At 38.5% G+C, this 18,768-nt stretch overlaps 1 protein-coding gene across 1 annotated transcript in view; it reads right to left on the bottom strand.

The window, feature by feature from the left end:
* Positions 1-12,666, bottom strand: part of DNAH14 (dynein axonemal heavy chain 14) — a 333,925-nt gene extending 321,259 nt beyond the window's left edge. Inside the window, exons 1-2 of the mRNA XM_045069521.1 lie at positions 12,606-12,666; positions 6,465-6,573 (exon numbers count right to left, since the gene is read on the bottom strand). Coding sequence (XP_044925456.1) covers positions 6,465-6,496 — 32 coding nt within the window. The 5' untranslated portion in view covers positions 6,497-6,573; positions 12,606-12,666. The remainder of the gene's footprint in view (positions 1-6,464; positions 6,574-12,605) is intronic.
* Positions 12,667-18,768: the final 6,102 nt, after the last annotated feature.

Genomic DNA, 18,768 nt, shown 5'->3' with positions numbered 1-18,768 from the left:
CTTACATATCTTTGGCCTTTTGCTTTTCCATATAAATTTTGTTGCATTCTCAATTAAATTTTGTAATCTTCTCTACAAAGATCATACTGATGCCTTTTCCTAGGTACTGGATTTTTTATTATTATACTATACACTACCATTATTACAAATGGTAGTGATGGTTAAAATTAAATTTTCAATCTACTGCTGGACTATAGGAATGAATTCACTTATGCTGATTTTAATCTAGAAGTCTTGCTAAATTAAATTCAATTATTAATTATAAAACAAGTATTTTGTACTTTTATTACTAGACATCATATAAATGATTATGGTTTTTCTTTTTCAAAACTTCCAGCCTTCATTTCTTTTTATCTATTTTTTTCTTGCTTACTGCTTTAGGACCTTTAATAGGATGTCACACAGAAGTGGCAATAACAAGTATCCTGGCCACTTTTCTCAACATAAGAGGAACACTTTTAACACTTGCCCATTAAAAATATTTGCTTCAAAATCTAATTTGTCTGATATGAGAATCTCTACCCTGGCCTTCTTTTGAGGCCCACTGGCATGAAAGATGCTTCTCCATTCCTTCACTTTCAATCTGGGTGTATCTTTAGGTTCGAAATGGGTCTCTTGTAGACAACATATGGATGGGTCCTGTCGTTTTATCCAGTCTGCAACCCTGTGCCATTTTATGGGCACATTTAGGCCATTCACATTGAGGGTGATTATTGAGAGATACGTTTTTATTGACATCGTGTTACCTTTGAAGTCTTTCTTTCTGTAGATTGTCTCTATTTTTCTGTTCAATGATATTCTTAAGATTTTTCCTCTTTTATAGAACCCCCCTTAATATTTCCTGCAGTATCAGCTTGGTGGTTGCATAGTCTTTGAAGCCTTGCCGGTCTTGGAAACTCTTTACCTCTCCATCCATTTTGAATGTCAGTCTTGCTGGATAAAGTATTCTTGGCTGCATGTTCTTCTCATTCAGTGCCCTGACTATATCTTGCCAGCCCTTTCTGGCTTGCCAGGTCTCTGTGGAGAGGTCTGATGTTATTCTGATGGGCTTTCCTCTGTACGTAAGAATCTTCTTTGTCCTAGCTGCTTTCAAGAGGTTCTGTCTACAATTATAATTCTTCATTCTTACTATTAGGTGTCTCAAGGGCTTTTGAGAATCTGTAATCTTGGGGGGAAACCATTCGGCCTCTAGTACATGAACGCTGGTTCCATTCACGAGATTCGGAAAATTTTCATGAAAAACTTGTTCCACTATATCTTCTAGACTTCTTTCTTTCTCCTCCCCTTCAGGGATTCCAATAATTCTGGCGTTGGAACATTTCATGGCATCATTTATTTCCCTGATTCTGTTTTCGTGGCTTCTAAGCTGTTTGTTCCAGGCTTCCTCCTGATCCTTTCTCTCTATCTGTTTGTCCTCCAGATCACTAATTCTATCTTCTGTCTCAGTTACTCTAGCTTTGAGAGAATTTGATTAGATTGGAACTCATTGAGAGCATTGTGAAGCTCATCCCTGGTAGCTTTCAGCTCTTCCCTAATATTGAAAACATGATCTCCGGTCATTTTCAGTTCAGCCCTAATTAATTCCATTTGGTCACCCATGGCTTTCTCCAACCTAGCTATTGCTTGGATAATTGTTAGCCTGAATTCCCTTTCCGACATATTGTCTATGTTGATAGCCGTTAGCTCTGTTGCAGAAGGTCCATCCTCTGTATTTTTCTTCTGTTGGGCATTCCTCCTCCTAATCATTTTGGTGAGAGATGGCTAAATGGGTGTAGCTGGATGTATCGACCATGGTGCAGTCAAGGTGCACCCTGGAACGCCTCTGAGCAATCAGGGTTCCCCACCCAAATGAGAGGAAAAAGAAAAGAAAAAGAAAAAAAGAGAGAGGGAGAGAGACAGGAAGGAAAGGTGAGATAAAAGAGAAGTTTCAGCCCAAATGGGCCCCAAGGTAAGATTTATGAAGTATACAAACAAAAACAGACAAACAAAAAGACTGATAAAAGTATATGACGAGAAAAAAATATATATATGCAAATAAAGGAAAAACCTTGTCAAAAAGAACCCCAAGTGTAAGATTTATATACTATCAGGACAAACACAAAAACACAGAAATACTGGTGGAAGAAAAAGATGGGAGAGTGGTTGTAAATTCTCAGTGTGGGTGAGGAAGGTTGTTTTGATTCTTCCTGGATGTACCTTGATATCTTTGTTAAAGGACTCAACTTTCCTAAGATAAAGGGGGATTAGGAATTGGTGGCCATGGTTGCCAAACTGTGGAAAGAACCAAGATGCCTTTCAATGGACGAATGGATAAGGAAGATGTGGTGCATATACACTATGGAGTATTATGCCTCCATCAGAAAGGATGAATACCCAACTTTTGTAGCAACATGGATGGGACTGGAAGAGATTATGCTGAGTGAAATAAGTCAAGCAGAGAGTCAATTATCATATGGTTTCACTTATTTGTGGAGCATAACAAATAGCATGGAGGACATGGGGAGATAGAGAGGAGAAGGGAGTTGGGGGAAATTGGAAGGGGAGGTGAACCATGAGAGACTATGGACTCTGAAAAACAATCTGAGGGTTCTGAAGGGGTGGGGGGTGGGAGGTCGGGGTACCAGGTGGTGGGTATTATAGAGGGCACGGATTGCATGGAGCACTGGGTGTGGTACAAAAACAATGAATACTGTTATGCTGAAAGTAAATTTAAAAAAATAAATAAAATTTAAAAAATATTTGCTTCAGGGGCGCCTGGGTGGCTCAGTGGGTTAAACCTCTGCCTTTGGCTCAGGTCATGATCTCAGGGCCCTGGGATGGAGCCCCGCATCTCTGCTCAGCAGGGAGTCTGCTTCCCTGTCTCTCTCTTTCTGCCTGCCTCTCTGACCACTTATGATTTCTCTCTGTCAAATAAATAAATAAAATCTTTAAAAAAAAATTGCTTCAGAATGTAAAAATAAATAAATAAATACATACATTTGCTTCAGGTTTTTGGCAAATGCCTTTCATCATGTAGTTTGCTAAAGGTTTTTAATCATAAAGAGATAATTTTATCAAATACTTTCTTCCTTTAATCTATTAATGGTAATTGATATTGATGCATTTTCCAATGTTGAACTAACCTCACAGTTTTTAGACAAGCTGCTCAATCTGATCTTGGTGTATCATCCAATTTGATATGCTACTATAACCTGCAGGTTAGCATTTTATTTCGGGTTTTCTGTTTCTAAGAATGTAAATGAAACTGACTTAAAAGATTGTATAAACAGGGGTGCTGGGTGGCATAGTGGGTTGGGTGTCCTGACTCTTGGTTTCCACTCAGGCTGAGTCCTCAAGGCCATGAGATCGAGCCCACCTCAGCTCCGAGCTCAGCACTGGGTCTGCTTAAGTTTTCCTCTCTGCCTCTTCCCTTTCTGCCTCCTTTTGCCCCTCCCCTCCATGTGCATGCATGATTTAGGCACTGTTTTCTCTTCTTCTGTTCTGTGGAAGAAGTTGTATAAGATTGGAATTCTCCATTTCTTGAGTTTCTTTTAAAACTCATAGCCTGGTAGAAACTCAGAAACTCTGGAAACCTGCCTGAGCCTAGTATGTGTGGTGGTGGTGGTGGTGGTGGTGGTGGTGGTGGTGGTGGGGAGTTGGGAAGGTGGTCATGATTCATAATTACAAATTCGACAATTTTAGTGGATGAAAAGGAATGAAATCTTGCCCTTTGCAATGATGTGGCTGGAACCAGAGAGTACTGTACTAAGCAAAATAAGTCAGAGAAAAACAAATACCATATGATTTCACTCATATGTGGAATTAAGAAATAATTAAGAAATAAATCAAATGAGCAAAGGGGATCAAAAATGAGAGAGAGCCAAATCAAGAAACAGACTCTTAACACTGATGGTACCAGAGGGGTGGGGGCCGGGGGGGCTGGGCAGACAGGTGATGGGGATAAAGCACTGTGTCCCATGGAGGTGCCGAACCTGAAACAACTCTAACACTGTATGCCAACTAACTAGAATTTAAATAAAAACAGCAAAGTTCCCCTTGCCTATTACTTATTGAGCCTATTTTATTCATATTTTTTTAAAACTTCTACATTTTGTTTCAGACTAATTGCCATGAAAGAGTTAATTTTCTCATCTCTTTAACTGCAGATGGCTCTGCTCTGAGGGACTCCCATTCTGGCCTCCTGAGTAGTGCTCCCAGACCCACTGCCCCGCCCTCCTGCGCATACAAAGAGAGCACATGCTAAGCGGTGTTGAGCTGTGCAATGTCACAGCCTAACCGTCCCTGGGTGACTCCCTTTTTCCTGCTCTGGTCTGTCAAAGATTTGCCAATGTGATTGACAGCTGTTGCTTTTCCTGATTTTCTCTCTCTTTGATTTCTATTTTCTTAGTTTTTGATACTCTTTATCTTCTTCCCTCGATTTTCTTTTGGCTTATTCTGTTCAATTTTTCCCCCTAACTTCTTAAAATGGATCATTACCTCATTAATTTTTCAGCCTATCTTACTAATGTAAGCTGTAGGACTATAAACTCTCCACACAACAACAGGCACCACCACACCACCTCAGCATTAGTGGGCCAGGTTCAGCAACTACCTCTCTTCCTTGTTTCTGGCTTTTCTAGACTTAGTTCTACTTTGTTTCCTCCTGGGTGGGGGTGGGGGAGCGTTTCAGAAATGTTTGTTTGTCAGACATCATGTTTCATTTCCAAACCAAAGAGTGGTTTTCCTAGTTAATCTCTTGTAATTGATGTCTACAGTGATCAAGGAGTATGTGATCTATTGAGATGTCTTGAGAATTTGTTTAAACAAGTTTTATGGTCTCAAATGGTGAAGTCTTGTAATTGTTCCCTGTGACCCAGAAGATAATATGGAAGCATCTTTCTTCTTTCATCTGTTGGTAACTTTTTGCTTCCGAAGATGTTTCCACACATGCATTTAATCCAGTCTGACATTTTTTAAAAAACCAAAAGTCGAAGTCTAGCCCATTTGCATTTACTGTGATTACAGGCGTTTTTGGAATTTATTTCTATCCTATTTTTGTCTCCTAACATAAACCTTTTCTTATCTTTACTCTCATACCTTCTATACCTTTCCCTTTTCCCTTGTGGAAAACTTCATCAGCTTTATCTTTCACCTATTCTATCTCCATTTCTGCTATTATATATTTAATTTCCAAAAGCTATTTTTTTTTCTCCAAATGTCCCCTATTTTTTATTCTCTTAAAGCTATTTTCTTTGGTCACCTGACAATCCAGGATAGACCTGTGCTGGTTGTTACTGAACATTTATTCTCCCTGTAGGGTCTGTTTTCTCCAGGTTTCTGTGATTTGAGTTTCCATCAAGCTATAAGCTTTCCTCAAATGATCATGGGTCATCTATTCATATTTAAGAATCATCACTGAGACAGCAATGAGACCACTCTTCATGCACTGACAGGAATCTGTCAACTGACAGATTTCACTGTGGGGTAATGCTTAGTTGAGGTTTTCCCAACTGGCTTTCCAGCACCCTGGCCAGTTTCCCAGGGTACAAAGTGCTTAGATTTTGGCTGTGAGCTTCCTCAAAGTCCAGCAGAAGAAGAATACTAAGGTCCCCTATGATCTGGGTACAATAATGGGTGTGATACTCTCACTGTGTCTGGTGCCCCTGCATCCTGGACGTCTTCTGCTGGAATGAAGGAAGGAACACTCTCTTGGCTGAGAGAGGTTAAGGAAGGGGATCTGTGCTCTAAGCACTGCTCCTATGAACTTCCAGGTTACTGCTTTTGCTGCTGCTGCCACCTGGCGAGGATCCTTCCAGGCGGGGGTGTGGGGACAGCAGGCAAGAAGCAGCTGCCTTTGGGCTTCACCTCTGCCACCTTAGGTTTGTACTGTTTGCTCTGCAAAATTAGTGATCACTTATCCTTCCATTTCTGAGCTTCCAAAAAGACACTGGCAGTTCTTTTGTCTTTTGTGCTTTTTGTCTCTTCTCACCTTCTCTTGTGGATTTATTCTTTTTGATTATTTGGTAGGATTTCAGAAAGGAGAGCAGTAAGAGCATAAGTTCAACCCATCAGACTTATTAGAAGTCAAGTTTCTTCAAGAACTTCCTCACTCTATTATACTCTTCCTGAGTGGACACTGATCCACCAAGACGAATGTGAAAAAGGAAGCAAGCATATGAATCTCTCTAACCTCTTCTCCATCTGCCCACACCTACCACCTTTGGCCCTTCTGGGGTCTCCCAGCTCTTGGTTAGCTTCTCATTTTCAGCAACTTCCTTCTCATCTTTTTGGTATATCCAAGACTGCTCTGGGGGAATGAGCTGGTGTTAATCTGCCTATCTTACCAGGAATGCCTCCCTAAGTTTGCTAAACTCCGGCACCTTCATCCATTCCTCACAAGACACTGTCCATTCTTCACTGTCAGAATGGCTTACCACTATTATCACATGTCGTTGAAATTTTAGTTTTATTAGATTTTATCTTACCTTTCTTTTGTGTTGCTTTTCTCCTTGTCCATATCTTGATTTATTGTCGTCAAATCAACTGGTATATTTTTGGTATATTTTTTCCTAGACAGAACTATGAGGTAACAGGCTGTAAGAAATATGTTCACGTTACTTTTTAAACATAAAAGATGCTTTCACAACTGTGACTGTCAGTTTCAAAACTGCAAAAAAGTTGGTTCTCAACTTCCCACTAGGCTTAATTGAATATCCCATCACCTTCAAGTGTTTCCGCCATATAGTGTGATTCCCAGACCCTTCACTATGCTAGTTACTCTTCCCAGGGCAGGCTCTGTACTGTCTACCTCCATCTCTAAGGCAAGGTTTTCCTTCTTACTTGATGGGTTCATGTACATACAATTCTAATTTACCTTAAATTCTATATTGAAGAGAATGCTAAGTTTTAAGATCCTCTCCTTAAGGAAAATCATCAGAAAGAATGTAGGGAAGTCAATGGAACTGGTGGCCTAAGGTGTTAAACGTATTTCATCATTCACTAAGTACTAAAAGTCCATATCCATATGCTACTAGCATTCTTCAGACAGAACAGAAGGGAGTGGGTTTTGAAATATGAAAAAGAAGAGTTCTCTTTCTGATTTCTGAGGGAACTCTAGCCTCCAAATAAAGAAAATGCACTGCACAGGCATGGAACTATACTCTAACTAAAGAAGCCAAGATGTAGCCTAGAATCAATGTAGGGTAGAAAAAGCTTTAATTGTCAAGTCAATAGCATCAGACAAATCAAATATGACAGACTAAAATGGGCCAGAGGCAAGAGTAGTTCTTACTGGAATAGAAATGATAGAAATTTCCACATCAGAAATGAAGCCAACAACTACACTATCAATGCAGGACTGGTCTATCTGGTGGTGAGACTCAGGGTGTAGAAAGGGTCCTGATCAGATCCAAAGAGCATCAAGAATGGCCACAGAAGGATTATTTACTACAGCCAGGAACAGAAGGCTACAACTCTGGGGCCCACACTTGAGACAGGGTTCAGATCCAAGGAACATTCTCCCTACATTCAAAAGCAACCCTGAATCAAACTCATTCTGGATTTACAACAGAGTGGAGGTCAGCAGAATTATTCTTAAAAAAGGCCAAAAAGAGTAAATATTTTAGGCCTATGGGCCAGAGGACAAAAATCAAACATATTACACATTATTCATGCAGTGAGAGAAAATGGATTTCCACAAATGTTTTATTGATAAAATTCAATATGAAAACAGTTGAATACAATTTTTAAAAATATTCCTACTTAAATGTTCCTATCAATGAAGAACACAGATTTCTTTTGAGAAGGGTAACATGTTACATATTGGGATTCAAGGTTAATGTTTTCCATCATCAAATTACTTGCCATTATTCCTCTATAAAAACCATTCTTATCTTGCAGACCTAGAAAAACAGGTCACAGCCCAGATCCGACCCATGGACCACATCATATGCCAGCCCCTATGAGACTGTACATGTCAATTGCAACATCTACTTTAACTCTGGAATAGCTTATATTTGCATGCTAACAGCATACCACCAAACATTCCCACCCCCCAAAAAAGAGAAGTTTGATCTCACTATTAATCAAATAGTATAAAAAAACCAAGTGAACTATTCTTTTTTCCTATGAGACAAGCGAAAAAATCAAGTTAACCTCACACTTCTTCACAGCAACACTCAAATGCCAGAACATTTCCTCAGGAGAAAAGAGTGGCTAAAGAAGTTTCTACAGAGCCAAGTTTTCATGTAACTATGAAGCTAACAAACATTTCCACACATGCAAAATGTAGTAAAGATATCCATGAACCCTACTTGTAAAATGTACGTGGTAATAAATTCCACCCTCACAGTGATGAAGGCAAAAATAAGGCAATGAAGAAAATAATAGGAAGAGCGTTAAATCCATTTAAGTATAGAAGTAAGTCAAAACAACTATAGGACTTCTGATACTCAGCAGAACTTAATAGTTAGCACAGAAATAACAGAGTATCAGAACAATCAAGGGTGGGGAAGAGGAGGTAAATGGAATATAGGGAACATAAGTGCTCTTCACCTCTCAGATACACAGAAGTCAATAGATGATACTTAATTTTGATCAATAAAATAATAAAAGTTTAGCTATATTATTTAAAAGTATAAAGATACCTTTAAAAAACTACAATTACAACATATGCAATAAACATTAGGGAGTATGAGATATCAAATAAAAAGCAAGTGCATGAATTATGTTCTAATTTCTTCATTTCACAATGTGGAGCCAACAGATGCCACCTAAAGTGCATAAATCACAAAGGTTGGAATATATATAATGTTTTAAGTCTAGAAGAACTAAAATGATGCACAAACCTTCCCAAATATCAGAAGCAAAACTATGTACTCACACAAAACAGGGATTTAAAACATTAAAAAAAAAATAAAGGACAGTTGTGGTTCACTTTAGTAAATTGCCTACATAATATTCATTCCCTCTTTCCATTTCCCAAACAGTACTCAGACTCTTATTCAGGTAGATCTGAACAAATTATCAAAAAAGAGAGATGAGAACGCAGGTTAAGTAGTAGACAGGAGAGAATCATAAATCTGACAGAATACATATCAAAAGTCTGGAAGAAGAGAGAAAATGGGGAATATAATGACAGAGTTTTCTGGACACCAATCTAAGTTCACAGAGTCCTGCAAATTCTAAGCAGGATGAACATATAAGTGTACACATGCGCATGTACACACACACATACACACACACACCCTTCCAATGCAGTGGAACTACAGAATTCCAAAGGCAAAGAGGAGATCAAAGCAGAAGCCAGAGAGAGATTAAAGTGAAAAACAGACTAAGTATGGGCTTCTAGATAACATGTGCATGCACGCATACACACGCACACGCACAAACTAAAAGAGATGCCAGAACATCTCCAATGTGCTATGGAAAAATAACTGTCAACTTAGAATTCTATACCTGGCAAAAATGTATTTCAAAAATGAAGACAAAATAAAGACATTTTGGGCAAATAAAACCAACAGTCACACAAAAATAAACCATAAAGGACTTTAAACAGGTGGATTATGGATCCCGAGATGACAGGTCTAAGATGTAAGAAATTATCAGCAGCAGTAACGAATCTGTGTAAACCTAGATAGACACTTACTGAATAAAAGAGTAATGATTTCTTGTGGGACTCCAAGTGAGAAGGCACTAGAGTACACTACAAACAACAGCATAGAGGTCAGAAGAGGAATGATTAAAATTAAATTGTTCTAAGATATTTGTATTTTCTGGAGGAAGATGGGGAATTATTAAATTTACACATTGGCAAGCTAAGCATACATCTTAAAACTTCTGTAGTAGTCACAAAATAAGGTGGCAGAAATAAATCAAAACATATTAAAAATTAGTCAATACAAATGCACCAAATTTTCTAAAAAGACAAAAACTGGAGGAAAAATCCAGTTATATCCTATTTAAAAGACAAATCTGTAAAACAAAAGGATACAGAAAGGATGTAAGAAAAGGATAGATAAAGGGGCAACTATTAGGCAAAATAAAGATATTAGAGTGTATTTCTATCATAAATAATAGATATTAAGGCAGAAGTAGTCATTAGACATAAAGAAGTTCATGGCATAATGATTAAGGTTCATTTCACCAGGAAAATAAAAGCTCTGACCTTCCACCTACAACATAACTTCAAAGTATGTAGTGAAAATATGTAATGCAAAACACATAATTCAAAAACTGGCAGAACCATAAGGAGAAACAAATAAATATAGCAGATAATAGAACATTATAACAAATTCATTTCAGTTAATCAGGCCAACCCCACCCCCTGCCACCAAAACAAAACACAAACAAAACCAGTAGTGACACAGATTACATAATCTAATTTTAAAGTCTGACTTCACAAATAGACTATGTACAACTCAAGAAGTGGAGAGTGCATGTATTTTAAAGTGCTCATGGCAGAGTTTAAAAATTAACCACCTACTGGGTCATATTATAAGTCTCAATAAATTTCAAACACTGTGTCATCATACAATCCAAATTCCATGACCACATTGCAATCAGATTAGAAATAAAGTGATAAAAAGTGAAATCCTATAAATCTGGAAATGAAGAAACACCTGTATAAATAACTCATGTTCAAAGAAAGAACCATAATGAAAATTTCAAAATATTAAGAATACTAAGATATTAAATATTAAAACTTTTGAGATGCATCTCAAGAGGCACGTACAGGCAAATAAAAGCTTTTAATGCTTATACCAGAAGAAAGGAAAGACTATTTAAAGAAGTTAGAAAAAGCAAAACTTTGTAAATCCAAAGAAAGTAGAAAGAAAAAAATAAAGATGAGAGCAGGCCTCTGGACATCAACAAGGTAATGGGAGTGGGAGATACCACTCTTTGTCCCCCACCCCAGAAAGGACAAACAGTATCCATGAACAAAAATAAGCCTGGGAGGGCTCAAGAGTCTGATTAAGAACTACAGCAACACAGTGGGAAAAAAAGAGACCAACTCCACAGAAAGGATCCCTGAGACAGCTGGCTAAGAACCAAGAAGAAGGTGGGCTGTCAGCATCTGTCACACAGGGGCTGCCATCACAGTCCCCAGAGGCATGTTCTAGGAGGACCCTGGTAGCCTTTGTCACGGAGCATCTCAGCAGCTCCCACAACAGCGCAGACTCTACACAGAGCTCATGGTGGAGGATCCAAGAATGTCTCTCTTGTGGACTGCACTGTGTGCTCCCCAGAGGACACCAGGGCATCAGTTACTGAGACAAGCAACAGGCAGCACTGCCCAGAGCCATGGAACACCCAGAGAGGGAGACTCTGCTGCCCCTCCCCCAGAAGCAGCACAGCCACACCACCAGCCCCACACACACCTTGGTTCCAGAGTCCCAAGGGCTCCACACATGTGCACACTTCAGACTCTTGGCTGCTCTGCACATGGCCATGTTCCAAACCTGAGCCTCATGGCTGCTCTACAGGCATCTCCATGGTGGGCACTGGGGTCACCACTGCTGGGGAATACCCAGCTCCTCAGACCCCAGAGCTTCTGGGACCCCAGAAGTGCCCACATATCAGACACCAATGCCACCAGCACTACAAGGGCCCTCATAGCTGTACCCTATGCCAAGATGGATCCCTTCAAACATAACACCCTGAACAGCAGGGAAAAGGACCAGGAGGTCCCCAGCAGACTTCACTAGCAAAAGACCTTAATAGTCCCCACTGCCACTGTGAACACATGCAGCCTTGGCCACTGAGAACCCTTAAAATTTATGCCAATACTGACCTCACTGAAGAGGCTACATGTAAAATATGTCGTGGAATCTTCCCTAGGGCCAGAACTGCCACACCCCACTAAGCAGTGCTCTTGCATCCACCCACAGGAGGCCCTGAACCACAAAAACCAGTCCCTAATGCTGGAAGAGATGACCGCTCCATCAATTGCATAGACATCAATGTAAAGCTACCACAGAAACACAAAAAATTAAGGAAACATGCCACCACCAAAAGAATACAGTAATTTTCCACTCACAGACCTCAAAGAAATGGGAGACATAAGAATTGCTAAACAAAGAATTCAAAATAATTGTGTTAAGGAAGCTCAGTGAGCTACAAGGGAACACAGACAATTAAACAAAATCAGGAAAACAGTATGAGAACAAACTGAAAGGTCAACAGAGAGAAAGAAATAATAAAAAAGGAACCAAACCAATTCTGTAGCTGAAGAATACAATGAAAAGAAAATACACTATCATCAAAAGCAGACTCCATCAGGCTGAAAAAAAAAAAATCTGTGAACTCAAAGACAGATCATTTAAAATTATCTAATCAGAGATAAAAGGAAGAAGAATGAAAAAGATTTAAGAAAGCCTATGCAAATTGTGGGATACTATCAAGTAGAGTCCCAGGAGAAGAGAGAGAGAAGCAGAAAGCTTTTCTTAACAATAGCTGAAAATTTCCCACATATGGAGCAGGAAAAGGTAGGATATCCAGGTGTATGAGGCTAGTAAGTTCCCATACAGATTCAACACAAAGAGGACTTCGCTGGGATACAGTGCATTAAAACTGTCAAAAATCAAAGGCAGAGAATTTTGAAAGCCACAGAAGAAAAGAAACTCAACTCTTAAAAGGGAACTCCCATAACGCCCTCGACCCGAAAGGACGACAAGAAGCCTGGTTCGGTGTTAATGCTTCATTCCCTTTTATTTCGTCAGCTTCCTTAGCTTATATGCGGCAGGGTGACCAATAAGGGGCCAAGCAATGGGGAGAGCCAATGAGAGTCCTGTTACTATGCTGATTAAATTTGAAACAGCCAATGACTATGTCCTCCTTTAGGCAGGCTTCACCAGAAAGTTCGTTATTTACTTGCAGAGTATTTTGCTAGCAGTGAGCCAAGCGCCATCTTGTAATGGTGGGGACTTTCCCGGCTGGAGGTGGTCCCCGACACCACAAGGCAGTCAGGGCTTTCTCAACACAAACCTTGCAGACCAGGAGAGAGTGGGAAGTATCAGTCAAAGTACTGGAAGAAAAAAAAACTTCCAATGAAGAATATTTTATCCAGAAGAGGTGTCCTTTAGAAATGAAGGAGAGATAAAGACTTTTTCAAACAAAAGCTGAAGGGGTTCGTCTCCATTAGACCTGCTTTACAAGAAATGCTAAAGGGAACTCTTCAAGGTGAAATGCAAGCTGCTAGTGAATCATATGAAAACATATGAAAGTATAAAACTTAAAACTTACCAGTAAAGAATATAGACAAATTCAGAATAATACCATAGTAGTGTTATGCAAATCACTTAACTCTAGTATAATGATTTAAAGATAAAAGTATTAAAAATAACTATAGCTAAAAGTATTAAAAATAACTATAGCTAAAATAATTTATGAATGTATACAGAATATGAAAAGATGTAAACTGTGACATCAAAACCATAAAATGCTGGGGAGGAGGAGTAAAAGGTATTTCGTATGCAATCAAAGTTAAGCTGTTTTCAGCTTAAAACAGACTGGCATTAAAAAAAGAAAAACGGACTAGCATTACTCTAAAGGGTTTTATATAAGCCTTTTGTTAACCTATATTAGGTGCATACAAGATCAAAGGAAAGAATCAAAGCATACCACGCTGGAAAATCATCAAATCACAAAGGAAGATGGCAAAGAGGTAACAAGTAATAAAGGAACTATAAAATAGCTAGAAGGGGTGCCTGGGTGGCTCAGCCTTTTAAGAGTCTGCCCTTGGCTCAGGTAATGACCTCAGGGTTCTGGGATCAAGTCCCGCATTGGGGAGCCTGCTTCTCCCTCTCCCTCTGCCTGCCACTCTCCCTGCTTGTGCTCTCTCTCTCTCTTTCTGTGTCAAATAAATAAATAAAATCTTTAAGAAAATTTTTTTGAATAGCCAAAAAACATTTAACAAGATGGCAATAATAAGTCCTTATCTGCAAATAGTTACTATAATATACATGTAAATGCACCAACTTTTCCAATAAATAGGGGGAGTTGTATCAGATGAAATGTGCTTTAAGTTCAAAACTGTAACTTTGTATCATCAAGAGGATATAACAACAGTAAACATACATACGCCCAATATCAGAGGACATAAATATAGTAAGCAAATACTAACAGATCTGAAGGCAGAAATACATAACAAAGCAATAATAACAGAAGCCTTTAATACTCTAATTTCATCCAGGCAGAAAATCAACAAAGAAATATATGATTTGAACTACACTTTAGACCAAGTGGACATAACAGATATATGCAAAATGTATCCAACAGCAGCAGAGTGCACATTCTTCTCAAGTGAATGCAGAACATTCCCTAGGATAGATCATTTGTTAGGCCATAAAACAAGTCTTAAAAATTAAAGAAGACTTTAAATCAGATGAATCATTTTTTCCAAACACAATGTTATGAAAACTAGAAATCAAAAACAGGAGGAAACCTGAAAAGTTCAGAAAAATGTAGAAATTAAACAACATGTTCCTGAAAAAAACAATATGTCTAGGAAGAAATCAAAAGGAAAATAAAAAATATCTTGAAACAAATAAAAATGGAAATGTAACACATCAAAAACCGTATCATGCTGCAACAAAAAGTAGTTCAAAGAAGAAATTTTATAGCAATTAAAAACCAATTTAAAAAAGAGAGACCTAAAATTAAGAACCTAACTGTATACCTTAAACAACTTAAAAAAGCGCCAAATTAGAAGGAATTAAATCAGATTAGAGCAGAAGTAAAGGAAATAGAGATCAGAAAAACAATAGGGAAGATATAAACTAAGAGTTGGATCTTAAAAATATAAGCAAATCGACGAACAAGTAAAATAAGAAAAAAAGAGAGACTCAAATAAATAAAACTGGAAATGAAAGAAAAACATTACAGATGGTACCACAGAAATATCAAGAATCATATGAGATTATTATGAACATTTATGTCCTAACAAATTTGATAATCCAACAAGCTGATAATGGACAAATTCTTTGAAACATACAACTTATTAGGAAACAGAAACAGAAAATGTGAACAAATAACAAGGAAGATGGTTTCACTGAATAATCTTATCGAACATTTAAAGAAGAACTAATGCCAATCCTTCTCAAACTTCCAAAAAGGAGAAGAGGAAAGAACGCTTCCAGGGTCATTTTACAAGGCTAACATTATCCAGATTCCAAAGCCAGATAAGGAAACAACTAAGAAATAAAATTACATCCCCCATCCCTGAGGAATACAGAGGCAAAACCCCACCAAAAAAAATAGCAAAGTAAATTCATAGCACAATAAAAGGTTGATACAACACAATAAAGTAGGGTTTATCTCTGGGATGTGAGGGTGGTTCAAACAAGCAAATCAATAAATGTGACAGATGACAGAAATTGAAGAAGACACAAATAAATGGAATGATCTACCATGATCATGGAATGGATTAATAATTAAAATGTCCATACTACACGAAATGGTCTACAGAGCCAATGCTATCCTTATCAAAATTCCAATGGCATTTTTGACAGAAATAGAAAAAATAATTCTGAAATTTGTATGAAACCACAAAACTCCCTAAATAGCAAAAGCACTCACCAAAAAAATAAAGCAAGAGGCATCACACTTTCTGACTTCAAGTTATATTACAAAGCTACAGTAATCAAAACAGTAGGGCACTGGCATAAAAACAGACACCTAAGGGGAGCCTGGGTGGCTCAGTTAAGCATCTGCCTTCAGCTCAAGTCATGATCACAAGGTCCTGGATCAAGCCTTGCGCCAGGCTCCCTGCTCAGCAAGGAGGCTGCTTCTCCCACTGCCTCTCCCCAGCTCATGCTCTCTTCTCTCTCTCTGTCAAATAAATAAATAAAATATTTTTTAAAAATAGACCCATAAGCTAATGGAACAGAACAGGGAGTCCAGAAATAAACCTACAAATATACAGTCAACTATTTTTTTGACAAGGGCACTAAGAACATACAATGGGAGAAAGGATAGTTTCTTAATAAATGTTGTTAAGAAAATTGGATATTCCAAAGCAAAAGAATGAAACTAGACCCTTTATACCATACACAAAAATTGACTCAAAAAGAACTAAGGACTTATATTTAAAACCTGAAATGGTGAAACTCCTGGAAGAAAACGTAAAGGGAAAGCTCCTTGACATTGGTCATGGCAATGATATTTTTTGGATATGACACCAAACACACATGTAATAAAACCAAAAGTAAACAAATGGAACATCAAACTAAAAACCTGAACAGCAAAGGAAATAATCAACAAAATGAAAGGCAATCTACAGAGTGGGATCAAATGTGTGTAAACCACATATATGAAAAGGAGTTAATACCCAAAATATGCAAGAAACTCAGACAACTCAATAGGAAAAACATTCACAAATAACTGGATGGAAAAAATGGGCAAAAGACCTAAAAAGACATTTTTCCAAAGAAGACATCCAGATGGCCAACAAACATGAAAAGATCCTCAGTATCACTCACCATCAGGGAAATGCCAATCAAAACCACAAAGAGATATCATCTTGTGATATGGTTAGTATCAAGCAAAAAATAACAAATGTGGTGAGAATGTGGATAAAAGGGAATGCTCATGCACTATTAGTGATGTAAACTGATACAGTCACTGTGGATGTTTCTCAAAAAATTAAAAAATAGATGATACACCTGGGTGGCTTAGTTGGTTAAGTATCTGCCTTGGGCTCAAGTCGTGATCCCAGGGTCCTGGGATCAAGCTCTGCATCAGGCTCACTGCTCAGTGGGGAGCCTGATTCTCCCTCCCTCTGCTGCTTCCCCTGCTTGTGTTCTCTTTTGGAGAAATAAATAAAGTCTGGGGGGGGAAAGAACTATCACAAGACCCAGCAATCCCACTTCTGGACATCTATCTGAAGGAAATGAAACCAATATCTCAAAGAGATATCTGCACTCCTGTGATCACTGCATTATTCACAACAGCCTAGATATGGAGATAATTTAAGTATCTGTCAACAGAAGGATGGATAAAGAAAATGTGGTATATATAAATACGCAATGAAATATTGTTCAGGCATAAGAAATAAATCGTGCCATTTCAACAAGGATGAACCAGCAGGTACTACACTAAATGAAATAAATCAGAGAAAGATAAATACTATATGGTATCATTCATATGCAGAATCCAAGGCGGGGGGAGTTGAACTCCTAGAAAGAAAGCCAAATGATGGATGAGTGACAGAGGCGATGAGTGATGGAGGGGATGAGGAGACACTGGTCATAAGATGACCAGTCAGTCATAAGATGATTAAGTTCTGATAATCTAATGTACACTGCGAAAATCAGTAAGGGAAATATCACTAAAATGCAGACAGGAGTTTTCCACAGGGGAGCTCTCAGCGCTACCGCTCATGGTTAATTGCAGACCCAACAGTAAGAGATGGATTTGGCCTTAAACAGACTTGACCTTGCACGGGGTTACTACTCTACTACTCCAGCAGGAGGAAGAGATACTTTCCTCAGCCCCCACCCACCAGGACAGCTCAGCCAAAAAGAAACCACCACACAAACTCCCAGTTTACTCCAATGGACTTTTAGTTCACAAGCTTCCTAACTCACCACTTTTCTTCTTAAAAAAGTGTACCTCTTCTTTGTTCGCCAGACTTGCCTATGGGTGTCATATCTTGTTTGTTCTGGATTACAATTTGCTTTTATTCCCTAACAAACCCACCTTCTCTTGGTAAAATAACTGGCAGTTTCTATTTTTAAGCTTAACAACAGCACTGTGACTATAGTGAATAATACTGTATTGGACATCTGAAATTTGCTGAGTGTAAGCTTCTCACCAAAACACACATACATCTCACACACATACATGTACACACACACACACACACACACACACACACATTGTTGAAAGATGACAGATATGCTAATTAACTTTGCAGTAAACATTAGACAATGTATATGTATATTAAATATTGCAGTCTACACCTTAGTATATACAATGTTTTTGTCAAATATACTTCAATAAAGCTGGAAACAAAATTTTCAGAAAAAAACCTAGAGCAAAAACAAAAAACAAAACAAACATGTAATAGAGAAGAACTAAATATTAATGAACAGAGAAACTTATTAAAATGTCAGCTGTCTCTCTCTCTCTTTTTTTTTTAATTTCTAAGTGATATGAGCACTAGGAACATTTTGTGTTTTAATATTTGGTCTGAGCCTTGTTCCTGACCCAGGATTCCTAAATCCCTTGAAATTTTAGGGGCCATAGGAGTTTATGTTGAGTTTTTTTTTTTTTTTTAAGATTTTATTTATTTATTTGACAGAAAGAGAGAGAGAGTTCACAAGCAGGCAGAGTGGCAGGGAGAGGAAGAAGCATGCTCCTTGCAGAGCAGAAAGCCTGACAGGGGCTCCACCCCAGGACCCTGAAATCATGACCTGAGCAGAAGGCAGGCCCTTAACTGACTGAGCCACCCAGGCATCCCTGTTGTTGTTCATTTTTTTTTCCCTGCTGTTATTCTAATAAGGTTAATCTGGGTGGGCTTTTGGATGGCTCCTGAATGGGGGTTGGTTACCAGAAAGATCTAGCCATGATTAGTAGCTTAGAATTTTCAGCATCACCTTCCCATCCCCCATTCTCCAGAGAGGGAAGAGGGGCAGGAAATGGAGTTACTATTACTTGGCCATGCTTATGTGAGGAAGCCTCCATAAAAGCTCCCGAAAGCAAACCTGAGCGGATTACTCAGCCCAGCCCCTGGTAAGGGTGGTGCAATTCCGCCTGGGGCAAAGACACTTGAGAATCACTACAACAGGC

The sequence above is a fragment of the Mustela putorius genome, unplaced genomic scaffold (assembly GCF_011764305.1).
Source record: "Mustela putorius furo isolate JIRA1106 unplaced genomic scaffold, ASM1176430v1.1 tig00003942_pilon_pilon_pilon, whole genome shotgun sequence".
NCBI classification, from domain to species: domain Eukaryota; kingdom Metazoa; phylum Chordata; class Mammalia; order Carnivora; family Mustelidae; genus Mustela; species Mustela putorius.
This window is presented reverse-complemented; position numbering and strand designations above follow the sequence as displayed.